General features: G+C 42.7%; 1 protein-coding gene across 1 annotated transcript in view; it reads left to right on the forward strand.

The window, feature by feature from the left end:
• Nucleotides 1-16,887, forward strand: part of LOC134457907 (complement C3-like) — a 32,437-nt gene that overhangs the window by 15,157 nt on the left and 393 nt on the right. Inside the window, exons 18-36 of the mRNA XM_063209924.1 lie at nt 425-560; nt 1,704-1,792; nt 2,179-2,318; nt 3,114-3,329; nt 4,294-4,348; nt 4,554-4,640; nt 6,317-6,520; nt 6,798-6,873; nt 6,996-7,155; nt 7,775-7,870; nt 8,149-8,296; nt 9,554-9,717; nt 12,036-12,191; nt 12,297-12,356; nt 13,415-13,505; nt 14,073-14,121; nt 15,249-15,339; nt 16,433-16,522; nt 16,718-16,840. Of these exons, the coding sequence (XP_063065994.1) occupies nt 425-560; nt 1,704-1,792; nt 2,179-2,318; nt 3,114-3,329; nt 4,294-4,348; nt 4,554-4,640; nt 6,317-6,520; nt 6,798-6,873; nt 6,996-7,155; nt 7,775-7,870; nt 8,149-8,296; nt 9,554-9,717; nt 12,036-12,191; nt 12,297-12,356; nt 13,415-13,505; nt 14,073-14,121; nt 15,249-15,339; nt 16,433-16,522; nt 16,718-16,840 (2,231 nt within the window). The remainder of the gene's footprint in view (nt 1-424; nt 561-1,703; nt 1,793-2,178; nt 2,319-3,113; nt 3,330-4,293; nt 4,349-4,553; nt 4,641-6,316; nt 6,521-6,797; nt 6,874-6,995; nt 7,156-7,774; nt 7,871-8,148; nt 8,297-9,553; nt 9,718-12,035; nt 12,192-12,296; nt 12,357-13,414; nt 13,506-14,072; nt 14,122-15,248; nt 15,340-16,432; nt 16,523-16,717; nt 16,841-16,887) is intronic.

Below are 16,887 nucleotides of genomic sequence, written 5' to 3' on the forward strand. Positions count from 1 at the left end.
GGTTCCGGTTCGTGATCCGGATCACCACCAGAATTCAATCACTTGTTCCTTGGGTCAATTCCAACAATTCCACCAAGTGTCAGCCAAATCCGTTCATAAGTTTTTGAGTTATCCTGCTGACAAACAGACAGACAAGCAAACAAATAGACAAACAAACAGACAGACGAACCAACACAACCGAAAACATAACCTTTTTGGCGGCATTAGAAATGGAAGTTTTTGGAAACTTGAGTAATTTAACACTGCTAACAATAAGTTGAAAGCAAAACAATTGAAAACGGAAAATAAATTGTATCTTTTCCTGCTACTTGAAGACAATTATGATGCTTTCTATTTAGAGTCATATGACACTGTGGCTTGTTCAGAGAAAGTAAGAAGAAAGAAAATGAAAGCAAACTAACTAAACTATCTATTTTCCTGCCAGGCGATGATGATGACGATGCTTTCTACTCCGAGTCGGACGACATCGTGTCCCGTTCCCAGTTCCCAGAGAGCTGGCTTTGGGAGGATGATGATAAGGACATGACACTACCTGAATGCCCCAAAGGAGATGCTAACTGGTGAGAGATGCACACTTGACACACTTACACACACTTACACACACACACGCACGCACACGCACACACACACACACACACACACACACACACACACACACACACGCACACACGCACACCAGTGTTAATTTCGTCAACCATGACTATGACTAAAATATTTCGTCAAAGCCCTTTTTTGATTTTCGTCATTTAGACTAAGACTAAGACTAAATTGGGAAGGCAATGACTAAAATATGACTAAGACTAAAATTGATTTTCGTCATTGTGACTAAGACTAAGACTAAAATTTAAAAAGCTGACTAAATTAACACTGGTTCTCTTTTTCTCTATTTTATTTAACACCAGTGTGTGAATAAGTTTCATTCTGCACAGTGTGATGTATGTTAAAAAGAGAAGCAGTGTGCGGAGAAGCTTTACTCTGTACAGTCAATGATGTACAGTATGTTAAAAAGAGAAGCAGTGTGTGGAGAAGTTCTATTATGTACAGTGTTGACTAAAATGACTAAAATGACTAAAAATTGACTAAGACTAAAATTGATTTTTGTCATTTAGACAAAGACTAAGACTAAATTGGGAAGGCAATGACTAAAATATGACTAAGACTAAAATTGATTTTCGTCATTGTGACTAAGACTACGACTAAATAAAAAAAAGCTGACAAAATTAACACTGATGCACATGCACACTATTTGCACACTATATACTATTTGCATTGTTGGGAGGACCCTCCATTGACTCCCATTATAACAAAACTAGCGTCAATGGGCGGCGACGCCAAAATAGAACTTTTCTCTAATCGCTATCCGACATCCGCGAATGTCCGTGGACATCGGCGCCAGTGTGCGGGGTTCTATTGAAAACAATGGAGTCAAACTTTTGCGGAGCAGTGCTAGGCACTTTGTCAGAGCCGGTGTACGGAAGCCCTAATTGGCAAAATAAAAACACAAAAAACAGCTGCTTAAAAATGCCAATAGCATATTGTTATTTCAATGATGGTAATACCGTGGAAATTAACATGTTAAAAGCGCTTGTAATTATTTTTGAAAATATACAACAGTAATATTAATAATTTGTTGTGCCTTTTGCTGTGCTTTTTCTGTTGCATATCATTTATCTTTGACCCTGTGTTATCTTTCCGTCTAATAGCGCTACCACTGAACTGACAAAGAGGAGCTTCCTGAAAGACTCAATTACCAGCTGGGTGGTCACAGCCGTCAGCATATCTAAAACACACGGTAGGCCCATTTCTGCCTTCTGTGAAGTTAGAAACTAGAATGTCAAAATGCGCTCTATCCCGCAATGGGCACGAATCTTTAAAAAACTCCTGGTTCCGGACCATGGTCCGGATCACCATCAAAATTGAATAACTTGTTCCTATTGTCATTTCCAACAAGTCCACAAAGTTTCATCCAAATTCGTTCATACATTTTTTAGTTATCCTTGCCGACAGACAAACAAACCGACAAACCAACATGACTGAAAACATAACCTCCTTGGCGGAGGTAAAAAAAAAAAGAAACAACCCTAACCCTAGTATAATCACTATGTCATATCATGTGCAAGTATTATACTTACACAATGAATTTACATTTACTTTTGCTTTTAACAACTCTGCGTTCAGGTATCTGTGTGGCGGACCCATATGAGATGGTTGTTTTGAAGGATTTCTTCATAGACCTGAAGTTGCCCTACTCTGCAGTCCGTAACGAGCAGATCGAAATCAAGGCCATACTGTACAACTACAACGACTACGAAATCAAGGTATAACTTTTCATTGGATAAAGTCATGGCATGTCAATGGATTTTTGCCTTGACAACATTGTTTTTTGTGTCATATTATTTCATTGGTTCAAACTTTTACGTAAAGTTTAAATTATGAATAAGATAATGACATGTTTTTTGGTGCATGGTTGGTACAAGGCACATTTGAGAGATTTGTACCTGAAAGAACTTAATTGTACCGTCACTGTACCTTTATTTCTGAGAGTGAAGCCTCTTTGTGCAGATGGGCCCACCTTTCCACATTGACAGTACGACTTAAAGGGGCACAATATAGGATGACGTAGTTTGTACGCTGCCCGTGGCATGCCTGTCTCAAAATCTACACCGTCATGAAAAAATGCTGTTTAAATAAGCTCGCTGTGAGAATGTTTTTCATCACAGAATGCCAGCAGTTGATACAAATCTGAATACGGTGTGTAAAGTAATTTTTCGAAAGAGAAGTGACTGAAATGTTTACCACGTCACTCGTAGCGAACCGCTCTGTCAAAAAGTTACATTTGGGGTTCTCAGCAGACCGACCGTGAAAGTGGTCGCGAGAGTCATCGTTCACTTACTAATGACCCAAATAAGCATCTGCTGACTCGGGAAAGTGATTAATCAAACTTTTAGTCCTACATAGAGCCCCTTTAAATACATCATAGCAACATTGGTTGCCATGACTTCATCTCAAACTTCAAATAACAGATTAAGACTTGATCATAACAATTTTAGTGGCAGTAGGGTAACAACAGGCTCGGGGCCAAGGGCGTTAATGATCGCATTTCCTTCCACTAGGTGCGTCTGGAGCTCTTTGAGAACAAGGACATCTGCAGCATTGCCACCAAGAAGACCAAGTACCGCACCACTATCGAGAGGCTGGCCCCCATGTCGTCCTGGGCAGTTCCCTACGTGATCATCCCCATGGAACTGGGCAAGCACACCATCGAGGTCAAGGCGGCCGTGTACGACTCCCACCTCACCGATGGTGTCAAGAAGGACCTTCTGGTTGTGGTGAGCTACTTCTCCTGTTAATTTGTCGATGATGATGTGTGAGGTCAAACTTTGGAATCCACCTCAACATCCATTGCATCCATTGCTATTTGGTTAGCAGTCGCTATAGTGCAAAATCATTGAGAAAGGCCTGCTGGGCAGGCTAATTGGAATTTACAGAGCGGATATGCTGTGGTAGCCATATACGCATGAACTGCCATCCGGGTACTTTGCTCGTAAATGTGCGTTGCGCCCCTTTATAGAGGAAAACAAACCGAACGTCTCATTAACTTACATGCTACATCGGCTAGCCTAAATGAACACAGTCCATGCTTCAGCCACGGCTGTTTGGCTATATTATTTGAACAGCCGACAACACAACACGTTTTCGGCATGTTGAGCGTGAACAACGCTAGTCCACAGGTCCTTGTCTTTCATTTATTCTTTCCCAACACCACCAATTGACTTGCATTGGCTTTCCCCCAATGTTTTCCCCCAAAAAGAGGCGTAACGAACATGGAACACGCCGTTCATGCGTATAAATGTCAGAATGGGTGAGGTTAGTGGGCGTGGTAATAAGGTGGAGCTGGGCAATCATACCTTTGAGGTCAAGGCGACCATCCCACGACTGCCATGACTTCCACCTGACAGATGGTGTCAAGAAGGACTTTCAGGATGTGGTGAGCTGCTTCTCCTGTTAACATGTCTGCCAACATTGATGAAGTGTGAGGTAAAAGTTTGGAATTCACCTTGTCATCCAAGGTTACAAGGGCAGCGCCATTACTATGTGGGTAGCAGTTATCAGTGCAAAATCATCCAGAAGGGCTACGGGTGAGGAGGTTTAAGAGGGTTTTTTACATGACTTGTGCACAACCGAAATGCTACCACCAATGGGTTAAAAGTCGGAGTATTCTTTGCATGTTTGCAACTGAGCCTGCCCCTTCCAAATTGCCTTAAATGCTTTCTTGTGTGTTCGTTTTCACAGTCTGAGGGCGTAAGAACCGAGAAAGCTGTGACTAAAATCGTCCTGGACCCTGCTGGTAAGTAGATCATATGATGAACACTACATACCGTGTTGGCCACTCCCTTTATATTATAATGAATGGCTGAAGTCAGATTGTCGCCATGTTCAGCCTTTATAATGCTGACATCAATTGATAACAAGTCTCACCCTCTGTGTGTGTGTGTGTGTGTGTGTGTGTGTGTGTGTGTGTGTGTGTGTGTGTGTGTGTCTTTCCAAATTAGGAGGGGAACAGAAAGAGTATATTCAGAGCGAAATCCCTAGGAAACAAGTGCCCAACACACCAGCCAGCACCTACTTCACTGTCTCAGGTTAGTTATCTCTCGTCTGCACTGCACCAAAAGCACTTTGCCATGTTAGTGACCTCTCCTCTGCAGGTTTTCTAGTAGGCCTACAGCTCGACACAGCGCGACTCTGCCGCCACTTTTTGCTTTTCACATAGGCACAACACAGCTCTATCATAAAGCACAAAGTGACGGCTGAGTGGCGCTGTGTCGAGCTGCAGGCCTACCAGAAAACCAGCAGTGGAAAAGAGGCATAAGGGGTCTTACACACCAAGGCGGTAAAGCGTCGCGGAACGGCCGCGTTTTTTACCGGCGTCGGTGAAAATACATTGAAACCTATCTGTCCTTACACACCAACCGGCGGTAGTCGGGCGGGCGCGCACGCCGACGCTGTCAGTGTGAAAGGCAGAGAAAAGCACGCCGGCCAAAACTAAGCAGAAAGACCGCGTCCGTCCTGCGACCGTTCCGTTCCGCCTTGGTATGTTTTGGCCCTTAGTGACCTGTCCTCCGCATCGTAGCAGATCATTGTTTAATTGCTTATATGTCTGTGTTGAAACTGATGACAAATTTCCACATTGTGAGTATTCATATTCGTATGCTTGCCTGCTTCCCTGTCTCAGGTAAGTGACCTCTCATCAGCACCATACCTATTCCACTAGGTATTCTATTCTATTCTATTCTATTCTATTCTATTCTATTCTATTCTATTCTACGTCATCAAGGACAGCAATCCACCCTGACCATTGAGAAGGCCATCACTTAGTGAATCCACATGCTCTAATCTATGCTACTCTACTGCATTCAACTCTACTGTACTCTACTCAACTCTACTCCACTTTGCATAACAGGAGAGAAACCCAGCCTGACCAATCGGAGGGCTATTATGGGAGATTCCATGTGCTCTCCACTACTCTACTCTACTCTACTCTACTCTACTCTACTCTACTCTACTCTACTCTACTCTACTCTTCTGTACCCTACTTTACTCAACTAAACACTCAAATATACTTTATTCAACTCTACTCTACTGAACTATACTCTACTCTATTTAACTCTACTAAACTCCACTCTACTGAACTATACTCTACTCTATTTAACTCTACTAAACTCCACTCTACTCAACTCTATTCCACTTACAGGAGAGAAACACAGCCTGACCATTCAGAAGGCCATCGCTGAGAAATCCATGTGCTCTTTATTCTATTCTACTCTACCCTACTTTACTCAACTAAACTCTACTCAACTCTACTTTATTCAACTCTATACTATTATATATAGTCTACTCTGCTGAATTATACTCAATCTATACTTCTCTGCTCAACTCTATTGTACTCTGCCCTACCGTACTCTAATCAGCTCTATGCTACTTTGCATAAACGGGACAGAAACTCAGCGTGACCATTGAGAAGGCCATTGCTGGGAAATCCATGTGCTCTACTTTACTCTACTCTACTTACCTCAACTGAACTCTACTCAACTTTACTCTACTCAACTCTAGTCTACTCTGCTGAACTATATTCAACTCTACTCTTCTTAACTATGATCTCTTCTCTATTCTGTCTCAAAAGGAAAACAAATCAGCCTGACCATTGAGAAGGCCGTCACAGGAGACTCCATGTTCTGTGCTCTACACTACTGTTTTCTACTCTACCTACTTAACTCCACTCTGTTCTCCTCAACACTACTCTATTCTATCTTTTCAGGAGAGCAACTAAGTCTGACCATTGAGAAGGCCATTACTGGGGACTCCATGGGCTCCCTGATAGTGCAGCCGAGGGGATGCGGAGAGCAGAACATGATATACATGACCCTTCCCCTCACCGCCACAAACTACTTGGACAAGACGGTCCAGTGGGAGAACGTGGGACTGGAGAAGAGAGCAGAGGCTGTGAAATACATCAACTTGGGTGAGATGGACCACAAATGATAGTACATCAGCATTACTCAGTTACCCTACAAAGTGCAACGACATGAGTGAGTTGCCCCTCAAATTGTAGTACATCAACATCATGGAATTGAATTGCACATGAAAATACATAAACTTGAGTGATGCTTGTAACTGTCTCTTTCTTCATTGCTAATCTGATGAGCGAGAGGTTCTGATATCTGTGTATCTTTTGTTGTGTTCGGTGTGTTCTTGGGGTAAGTCTCAACAATGCATTCCTTTGCCTTCACTGTTACCAGGTTACCAGCAGCAGTTGGCCTTCCGTAAGGCAGACGGGGGCTTTGCGGTGTGGAAAGACAAACCAAGTAGCGCTTGGTAGGTGAATCTATACCTATCTATCTGTCTGTAGGTCTGTCTGTCTGTCTATCTGGCTGTCTGTGTCTGCCTGCCTGCCTGCCTGTAGTTGTATGTAACGGCCTTTCTATTTGTGTATTCAGGCTGACAGCGTATGTGGCTAAGGTCTTCTCCATCGCCAGTGAAATCATCAGCATTGAGGATAAGGTCATCTGTGAAGCTCTCAAATGGCTGGTCCTGAACTCGCAGCAGCCCGACGGCATCTTCAAGGAGACCTTCAATGTGTACCACGGCGAGATGGTGGTATGGTGGACACTGATTCTTAACCCATTTTAGCCTGATGCTGCTCATATGCTGTTTGACCTTTGGCGCCTGGAGCGACATACTGTATGCATTCAGTCTCTTGTGATTTTAGCTTTTTATATTAAAAAACGTGGTATGTTAGGGCGGAATGAACACATTGTAATGCAAGATGACGTTTAATGCAACTCATTTCATATTTGTATGTACTTCGGAGGCTGAGATATTTAGGTTTTAATACGCAGAAGGCACCTTTTCCCAAAAAGGGCAGGGCAGGCATTTTTTTGTGTGTAGGTGGCTTAGACTAAAATGGGTTAGGTCAGCTATACATTTCGGGGATGGATATACTGTACCTAATTAATGTAACAAGGGTCAGTACAATTAAGTGTAACCATCTCATAGAATTATAAGCAGGCAAGGGCAGCCAGAAGGGGGGGTCAAATGGGTCAGTTGTCCCGTGACCAAGTTAAGGTGGCGGTCCCAGAATTTGGTCCCCAACTCATTGTATGTATTTAGTGGGGGGCCCTTTCAGATGATTTTGTTTCAAGTCCACTCGAAGCAGTCAGTGGCACTGTGTGCAGGCAATGTATCTGCATTCAGGACATTATGTTCTTGTTTCCAGGGCAATGTGAGAGGAAAGGATGCGGATGCTTCCATGACTGCGTTTGTGCTGATCGCCATGCAGGAGGGCAGGAGGCTTTGCATCGAGAAAGTTGCTGTGAGTCTGTCTGTTTCAGCGTCTGTGTGTGTGTGTGTGTGTGTGTGTGTGTGTGTGTGTGTGTGTGTGTGTGTGTGTGTGAGAGAGAGAGAGAGAGAGAGAGAGAGAGAGAGAGAGAGAGAGAGAGAGAGAGAGAGAGAGAGAGAGAGAGAGAGAGAGAGAGAGAGAGAGTGTGTTAGGCTGCTGCTATATACAGTATATTATCATTGCCTTTGAAACGTACTGTACAGTACTTGCATATTCATGTTCCTGGTCATGTTGCCCTTTTCTTTCCCTAGAGTCTTCCAGGCAGCATGGAAAAGGCCACAAAGTACCTTGAGGGCCGACTGAGCACTCTGACCAATCCCTATGCGGTCGCCATGGTTTCGTATGCCCTAGCCAATGAGGGCAAACTGAACCAGGAAGTCTTGTTCAAACACTCCACAGGTGGGCCACAGTGGGTTTACATACAGTGTTCAATCTCGCCCTCCAACCCGTGCCTGCAGTTCACCTAGGGAGCGCTGTCGAGACAGCAGAGCTCATAAGGCTGGCGCTAATAACTGACAATTGTGCTCGCTTTCGGCTGAAACTTGGCAATATTACTGTTCTGGGAAACCAATGTGGATTTAAATTAAATGTACAATAACCTGGGAGATATGTCCTTCTGATTTCCTACAGCTTTGGCATGTATGAGTCAGGCTCCGCTAGCATCTTGCTAACAAAATTGCTTTACGGCCGTCATGATCACAGCAATGCAGCCGGCCGACCAATCCAAACGCAGTGTGTGAAGCCACTCGTGACGTTATATTGACAATAAATACGTATTTTACAAAGATCCAGCGAGTTTAAACATTCAAACTAAATGCTGTTTGAAAGGATAATCTATCCTGTCTTTTGGAAAAATAAAATGAAACAATGACACCAATTCTCTCCCAAAGCAATGGCAGCATCGTGGTTGAGCTCCATGGGACCCCATTCATTCTAACAGCCTCTGCGCTCCTCTGCGCTGTCTGGATGGCGCCACTTAGTGGACAGTACCACCCGGAAAAAGTCACGAGATTCCTCTCTCGTACTACCCATAGAACCTCTCTGGTTGGGCTTACAGATTGTTCAGTTCAGATCCATGGAAGAGCCACAGTAGTGACAAGCGGGGAGCAGGAAGTTGTTGATCACATGATTCACATAGATTCAAATATGTCTACAGGCAGCTGCTTCCTGACAGAACAGGTCCACTAAATAACAAGCAAATGCGAAGTAGAAAAAAAAATACACTTACCTTTACCACTTCTATACTACAGTATATACTACATACTATAAACTATATACTATATACTATACTATGCCCACTATTTGCAACTAGTGGAACTATATCAAAGGAATATCTACAAATGTATGTGTCAAAGGCTCCATGAGCAACCATTGTAGTGTAAAAACATAGTATATTAAAGTCAATTGGATTGACGGAACTCTTACTGCCATGGGAATGGTTCAGTCATGAGCTATTTTTTGTCAATGGCTAGTCATGTGTACTATAAAAGTCTGCCCTTACAGAAATGTATTTACAAATCAACTATGCCAGAGTAATCTTGCATAGCTAACATTTCATATTGAAAATTGTAGCAAAATATTTCTTTAATTCCGTCTTTCTTTCCGTCTTTCCTTCTTTCTTTCTTTCTTTCTTTCTTTCTTTCTTTCTTTCTTTAGGCAATACTCACTGGGAGGTGGCCGGAAACAACCAGTTTACCCTGGAGGCCACAGCTTATGCCCTGCTGGCTCTGGTGAGGGCTGGGGAGTTTGAAAAGGCAGCTCCCATCGTCCACTGGCTCAACCAACAGCAGTTTTTCGGAGGTGGCTATGGATCCACACAGGTACAGACCTTGTATGCATTCCAATATGCAACCTTGCGTCCTCCACTTGGACTTGTGACCTCACGTTTTGCTGATGCCCCGCCTCCATTGAGAAAACAATTGAGTTTCTCAATTGTCAGCCTAGCCAAAACCATTTTTGGGGGACTATTTTTCATTCACCATCCTGTTTGAAAATGACAAAATTACTTACAATTGAGCTTTTGCGAGATATTTAAATATAATGCTATTGTCAGTGATGTCATCATGAAGTATTAAGGGCGTTCATGATGGCGTTTCTTCGACGAGGTTGAATATTTGCTAGGCAGCGAGCATGCTCACTGTGTCCACGAGAAGCATCCTGGTTAGAATTGCCGTTCACGACGCAGTTGAAGGGAGTGACCTCTGCTTGGCAGTCGTGACACATGGCGTTGAACCATCGCGGGAACAAAAGTTTTGTCAAGCAGCCAAGCAGTAACAAAAACCTACTGCTGGGCATAAAGACCTCCTCCATGATGCGAGGAATCTGCCGTGATTGGTGTTCATAGCTCATGTGATTCATGTGTGTGTAGTTGAACGTGCTTCATTTTCTACATGCTGAAATGCATTTCATGCTCAAATGCAGCATACTCAGAGTGGTATCATCCATATGTATGGTCGCACAACCCACTTACAACAGTAAAAAAGAGAAACAAACCACCCTGTCGTCAGATGCTCCATCTTCGCCACGTTAGGAGTGTATGCCGTAGGTTACAAAAGCAGTACTATTCCGCGGGCCGCCTGCTCGACGGTTGGAGTAGTGGTTGCGCGCCTGACTTCCATTCGTGAGGTCCCCGGTTCGAAACTGCATCGAAACACAGGAAGTCTGTAGTTGCTGATGGTTAATGTGGAAACAGACCCGTTGCGAGAGACTTATCTTGTCTTTTATGTATGAAAGTGCACGAAACAGAGTGGCCTTTGTGGTTGGCGCGCCATGGTAAAGCTACATATTGAACACCTGGGTTCAATCCTCGTAGGATGGGTTGGCGCTGTTAAGTAATTTTAAAACGGTCCTATCTGAATGACGACTTTGGTCCCAAAACACAAAATGAATAGCCTAAAGTGAGTACTAATTAACTGAATTATTACATGGAAGTGAAGCCAAATCATCACAAATTTAACTAAGAGTTGTACCATGATTCACAGAGTGGTAACCTGTATCTCTACCTCAAGACCATCCGATTTCTCTTCGAGAGGCAGAGAGAGTCTCGCATTTCACAAGCATGTGCCGACGTTGGTAAGCGCGTCATGGAATTAGCGCCATGATTATTTAATTCCACGAGAGGGCACCCTGGTACACCCGCTGTCAAAAAAGGTAGATCCACCCACAGACCTATAGATCCACCTTCTTTGCCGCTGTTGAAATCTCGTCGTCCTGATGTGTCCAGCTTGGTTGCGACGCAGTTATCCCCTCCTTTTTAAGACTAAGCAAATCACGTTTTGATCAAATCTTTTCCTGCGTGGTTGCAAACGAGCCTATTACTTCTTGGTACGAGGCCACAAGCACAAGTGGAGGACGCAAGGTCCCTTTTTCCTATAGCTCCCATGATACCATGTGGGAAAAAGGAGGCACACTTCCACTCACAATAATACAACAATAAAACAAGCATGTTTAAATAAATTGTTTTTCACACAAACCTTAAGAAAGCTGCTGTTTAAGTAGTTAGAGGGATGCCACCCATTCCTTGAAATATGGAATCGTCCCATATTTGGCAGTTATATCATGCGAAACCGACAAGGGACATGATTCGTATTTTCATGAATGATTAAAAATAGGCATGTCAACTGTAAATCTAACTATCGTCAGCATGACTGAGTTACACCTACATCCTTGCAAGTTCGAATCCCACTCTTACCTCTCCCCACACCCCCACCCAAGGCTGAAGTGCACGTCACCAAGGCAAACGTCAACAAACCACAGGGGAAACTCCCTCCACCAGTGCAACTCTGCCAATATAATTTCTCAAAGCTGTAGTAATCTAAACTAGGCATAACATACCTCTTCTTTCTGTCCCTTCCTCTCCAGTCATGATTTTCCAAGAAGTAGCATATTGCTCAACTAGCATCTCCTAGATATCCCCATTCTGTATGTAAGCTAATGCTAAAGTCATAGGCTCTCCAAAGCCTGTCTACAAGAAAAAAAAACGTAATCCCTCTATTGTCTTGCCAGCAAATTCCTCCACAACCCTAAACAAACCATGCGTAAATCCCTTTCCACAAGTGCAACACTGCCAATCATTTCTCAAAGTTGGAGGAATCTAAACTAGGCATATCAACTCTTCTTTCTGTCCTTTCCTCTCCAGTCGACCATCATGGTATTCCAGGCGGTAGCAGAGTACACTTCCCAGGCCAAGCAGCAGGATCAGAATTTGGAGATCGAGCTTAAAGTGTCTGGCCGCAGCAAGCCTGTTAAATGGACCTTCACTAAGTCTAACTCCTTCCTAACCCGGTCAGACAAGGTGTGTATGAGTAATGCTTTTCAAAGCAATGTCAGTAACATAACGTAACATAGCATAACGTAACATAACAAGATAATATAATAAAATTTAATATGTTGTCGGCAGATGGATTTGAACCAGAACCTCACAGTACTTGCTACTGGAACTGGACAGGCAACTCTATCGGTAAGTTTGACAGGTTAAAACGTGACAAAAGTGTGACATGCCTTTCCAATGAAACTGGGATTGTATGATCATTTCCTTTTAATTTATAATTACGTAATGTATTGAAACATGTTGTTTTGTATACTTTGATATGGACCATGCACTGTGCCATGCACATGGACAAAGAATTGAATTGAATCAAAACAATAAAATAAAATAAAAAAAGACTAATACACTGCATTAGTCAAAATATATAAATAGCCTTCATATTCAATACTCTTCTGCTGTGTTCTGAATGATGACCAATAGCCGACCAGCTGTGCATTTCTCGATGGCATTGTTGCTAGCTAAGGGTGTTTTCACACCTGGTCCCTTTCAGGCATATAAGTGAACTCAAACCTGTGACTCAGCATTTTCTGCGGTTATGTGAATGCTCCAAAGTGTACCTAGACCCCTTGGCAGTGAACCGAACTGAGACCTTTATTGACAAGGTCTCAGTACAATTCACTTATGAGTGCTAACAAGTTACACTTGTAACTAGGTTTAAAAACTTAAGGAGAGCTCTAGAGTAGTGACACACCATAAAACCCTAACAGGACCAGAAAGATTGGCCAGCTCTTTTCGTAATACACTAACAATATGTAATATACGTGATATACTAACTCAGTCCTTTCGCTGTTGGTTCACTTTTTGGTCCACTTAAAGAGGACTGAGTTTGGTTCACTTAACAGAGACTAAGTCTGAAAATGCCTTAAGGTAGCAACTTACTTTGTTGAAATGCTATCTCATATTGGCAACCTGCACTGAGCTGCTAAGTAGAAAATGTAATGCATTGCAAATGCATAGTAGAATCAGACTGAATCGATTCAAATCAAATCGTTGCCTCCCGAATCGTAATCGAATCGTAAGGGACACCACTAGTTGAAATGCAATCTCACTTTGGCAACCTGCTCTGAGCTCCTAAGTTGTTAGCAACGATACTTTCGGGTCCAGAAACGGGTTAAACGACAATGGGGTAAAACTTGAAAGGATGGAATAAAGTTAATACTACTGTATAATAGGCTTGGCTCTCTCCTTAGGTAATGACTCTCTACTACGCCCAGCCAAGTGAAATAGATATGGACTGCAAGATGTTCGATTTGAGTGTCACGCTGGAAAAGCAAAACAAAGGTGGGTCCAGCAGCAGAATGTCGAACATAAAAATCCCATTCATGGAAAATATCTTGGAAGGTTATTTTAGGTTAGCTTTGTTCCTCACTTACGCTTCCTTTTCGACACTTAATAACATGGTTCTATATAGTGGTTTCATGAAAAGCCAGGAAAGATGAACAAGGCATGTAGTCCTTTACTTTAAGGGGGTTGTTATATGAAAATAACTGTACTGCAAATAACTGTCAGATCAGATATTGCATGCAGTTTACAGTAATGAAATGAATTAAAGTTTTTTTGAAACAACAACCCCAACAACCCAAATCTTAAGTCCACCTCCCTAACTACACCACTTTTCATTTGTTTTTACTTAATGATTTTTAAATCACAATTTTCTAAATGAATAAACATTTCAACATTCAAATTTGATACTAATGTTTCATACATATTTACTCATGGAGATTGAACAGTAATACTGATGTACTCTTCATAATGAATAATGAACGAATATAAAATATTTTTTCAAAAACGTGGAGGTACAAGGTTTCTGCCGGACAATGTCAATATCTTCTTCTGTTTCTTCCACAGTGTCACTTGAGGGAGCTCTTGAGACCTGGCTGCTGACAATCAATGTCCTGTAAGTTCATAAGATACTAAAAGTGACAATATAAGTAAATATCCAGTAGTATAAGTATAAGTAAAAAAAAAAAACACTGGAACAATCCTTTGCACAGCTAACTTCACCGAGTAACTGATCTACAGGGGTCAAGCTTGTGTCTTATGTCAGCTAGCAAGGAGAAATCCTGTTTGTGGAATAGACACACTGATCAAAATCAGCCGTGACTTTTTTTTTCTGGTACACCTGTAGTGGTGTCTATCAGCACACAAATGTGAAGGCACGCACGCACGCACGCACACACACACACGCACACACACACACACACACACACACACACACACGCACGCACGCACGCACGCACACACACACACACACACACACACACACATCCACATCCACAGCCACATGAACGTAATGTGCAAGTCTTTTTAGGTTTTCATGCTTTTTCTTCTTGATAAGTTTGATGTGAGTTTGACGCCCAGTATACATGGCGTGGCTTGCTCTTCGGAGGCCAAACTCCCAAGTATTGCTGCCATGTCCTCATGAGTGTAAGTGTCTGTAAATTTGTAATTCGTCTGCGTAAATTCACCGCATCAGTGAGTTAGTCAAATCACCTGTTTGAAGTGAAGTGTTAGAAACAGGTGATTTGACTAATTAACTGGCAAAGTGAATGACTGGAACAGTGGGACAAGGTTGCAGCGGGCTTTATAAGTCAAGAAAAGTGTTGATGTCATAGAGGGCCATGAGAACAGCAAAGCTGCACAGGTGTGCACCTGTGCAGGCATCTTCCCAGAACACACACTCTTAGCCCACTTTGGAAGGTTTCCTCCAGTCCGAGAGAGAGAGAGAGAGAGAGAGAGAGAGAGAGAGAGAGAGAGAGAGAGAGAGAGAGAGAGAGAGAGAAAGAGAGAGAGAGATGAGAATTAGCAGTAGCTCTTGTTGTGAGGCTTTTGAGAATGGTGAAGAGGTAGAGAGAGAGAATAATTGATTGAATAATGGTTGTCAGTGATCATTCCGTCATTCATATTTTTATTAATTATTTTGCTCATCCATTTATCCCTCTGTCCATCCACTTATGCAACCATTCCCTCACTCATCATCATTGATCTAGCCTTCTAACATTACCCTTATTCTTCTATTCTCAGGTATCTCCACAAGGATCGGCCGGCTACAATGTCAATTCTGGATATCGGCCTGCTCACCGGCTTCAACGTGGATAGTACTGATCTCACCAAAGTAAGTGAAGCAAAATAGATGCTGGTACTTGCACAGTTGACCGCTCTTTTGTATTAGAACGAATGGCTGACGTCTGGTCAAAGGTTTAGTTGGTATGGGGTACCCAAGTTTCCACCCCGTCTGGTCAGATCATGGGGCCTGAAAATTGTGACAGGGCACTAATGGACTGAGCAAACCTACTGTATTTTCCGACCCACCTCGCCTTTCCCTCAATAGAATGCTGTACCTGAGAGTTAATGATGACCATGGTGTGGTGGTTGGCTAAAACAGCTTTATTTCCATCTGCCTTGGTGATAGTTAGTTGGTTATCTAGTCTACTATCTATAATAAAATATAGTTTTTTTCTTATCTTTATAGTTATAATATATTTTATCTTTTATTTATAATAGTTTTTTCCTTCTCTACTCTCTAGCCCATTGAAAGACAGTTTTGTTTGATAACGTTTTATATAAATAATATTGACTGACTGACTGATTGATTGATTGATTGATTGATGGCCTGAGTTGGGTCATGCCAAAAAGGCATCTAGTGTTTATATCAACGCAGTGTGTCCATCCATGTAGTATCACCAGGTTTCCATGTGTTCCAATATTGTGACTGCGGCTCTAAAAAAAACAACCAGGCGATGTTTTTTTAACTGACTCCTCAGACATACAAGCCATGTTTGTACCAAACCCTGTTGTACTCAGTCCACCGTATATATTGAAGATGGACCAATGTGCCTCCCCCTCCAAACTGTACGACAAAAAAACCCCAGTGTCTGCCCCTGGGGACCGACGGCCTTCCGGGAAAATGCCCTGTGCAATATATCAGATAACCAGTGGGGGTGTGAATCGTATACCTGCGCAACTAAACGATGCGATTCAATCTTGATTCACAGTGATTGCGATTCAGAGTCGATTCTTTAAAAATATTCAGCGATTCAGTGCGACTCGATTCGATTCGATCTGGTTCGGTTCGGTTGAGTTCAGCCTTGCCAGGGGTGCAGTTCTCTAGCCAAAGTTGTTTTCACTTTGTTGTTTTCAATGCATTTTCCCATTGGCTACCGAAGTTGCTAACAGGCTAACAACTTTTTTTTACTCTATACCTCCAGCTCTCCACGGGTAAAGAAAGGTACATCGAGAAGTTTGAGATGGACAAGATGCTATCCCCGAAGGGTTCACTGATCATCTACCTGGACCAGGTACGTCAATCACACACACACACACGCACACACACACACACACACACACACACACACACACACACACACACACACACACACACACACACACACGCACACACACAGAACTTGACCTTTTAAACCTGAGTTGTTAATGCATTTGTTTGTCTCTCTCTCTCTCTCCCTCTCTCCCTCTCTCTCTCTCTCCTCCCTTAGGTGTCCAACAAAAGAGAAGATAAAATCGCATTCAGGCTCCACAAGATGATGAATGTGGGTCTTCTTCAGCCGGGATCTGTGACTGTGTATGAATACCTCGACATGGGTAAGGAATATACGAGAGAGAGAGAGAGAGAGAGAGAGAGAGAGAGAGAGAGAGAGAGAGAGAG

Source organism: Engraulis encrasicolus, chromosome 1 (genome assembly GCF_034702125.1).
Source record: "Engraulis encrasicolus isolate BLACKSEA-1 chromosome 1, IST_EnEncr_1.0, whole genome shotgun sequence".
In the NCBI taxonomy this organism is placed as follows: Eukaryota; Metazoa; Chordata; class Actinopteri; order Clupeiformes; family Engraulidae; genus Engraulis; species Engraulis encrasicolus.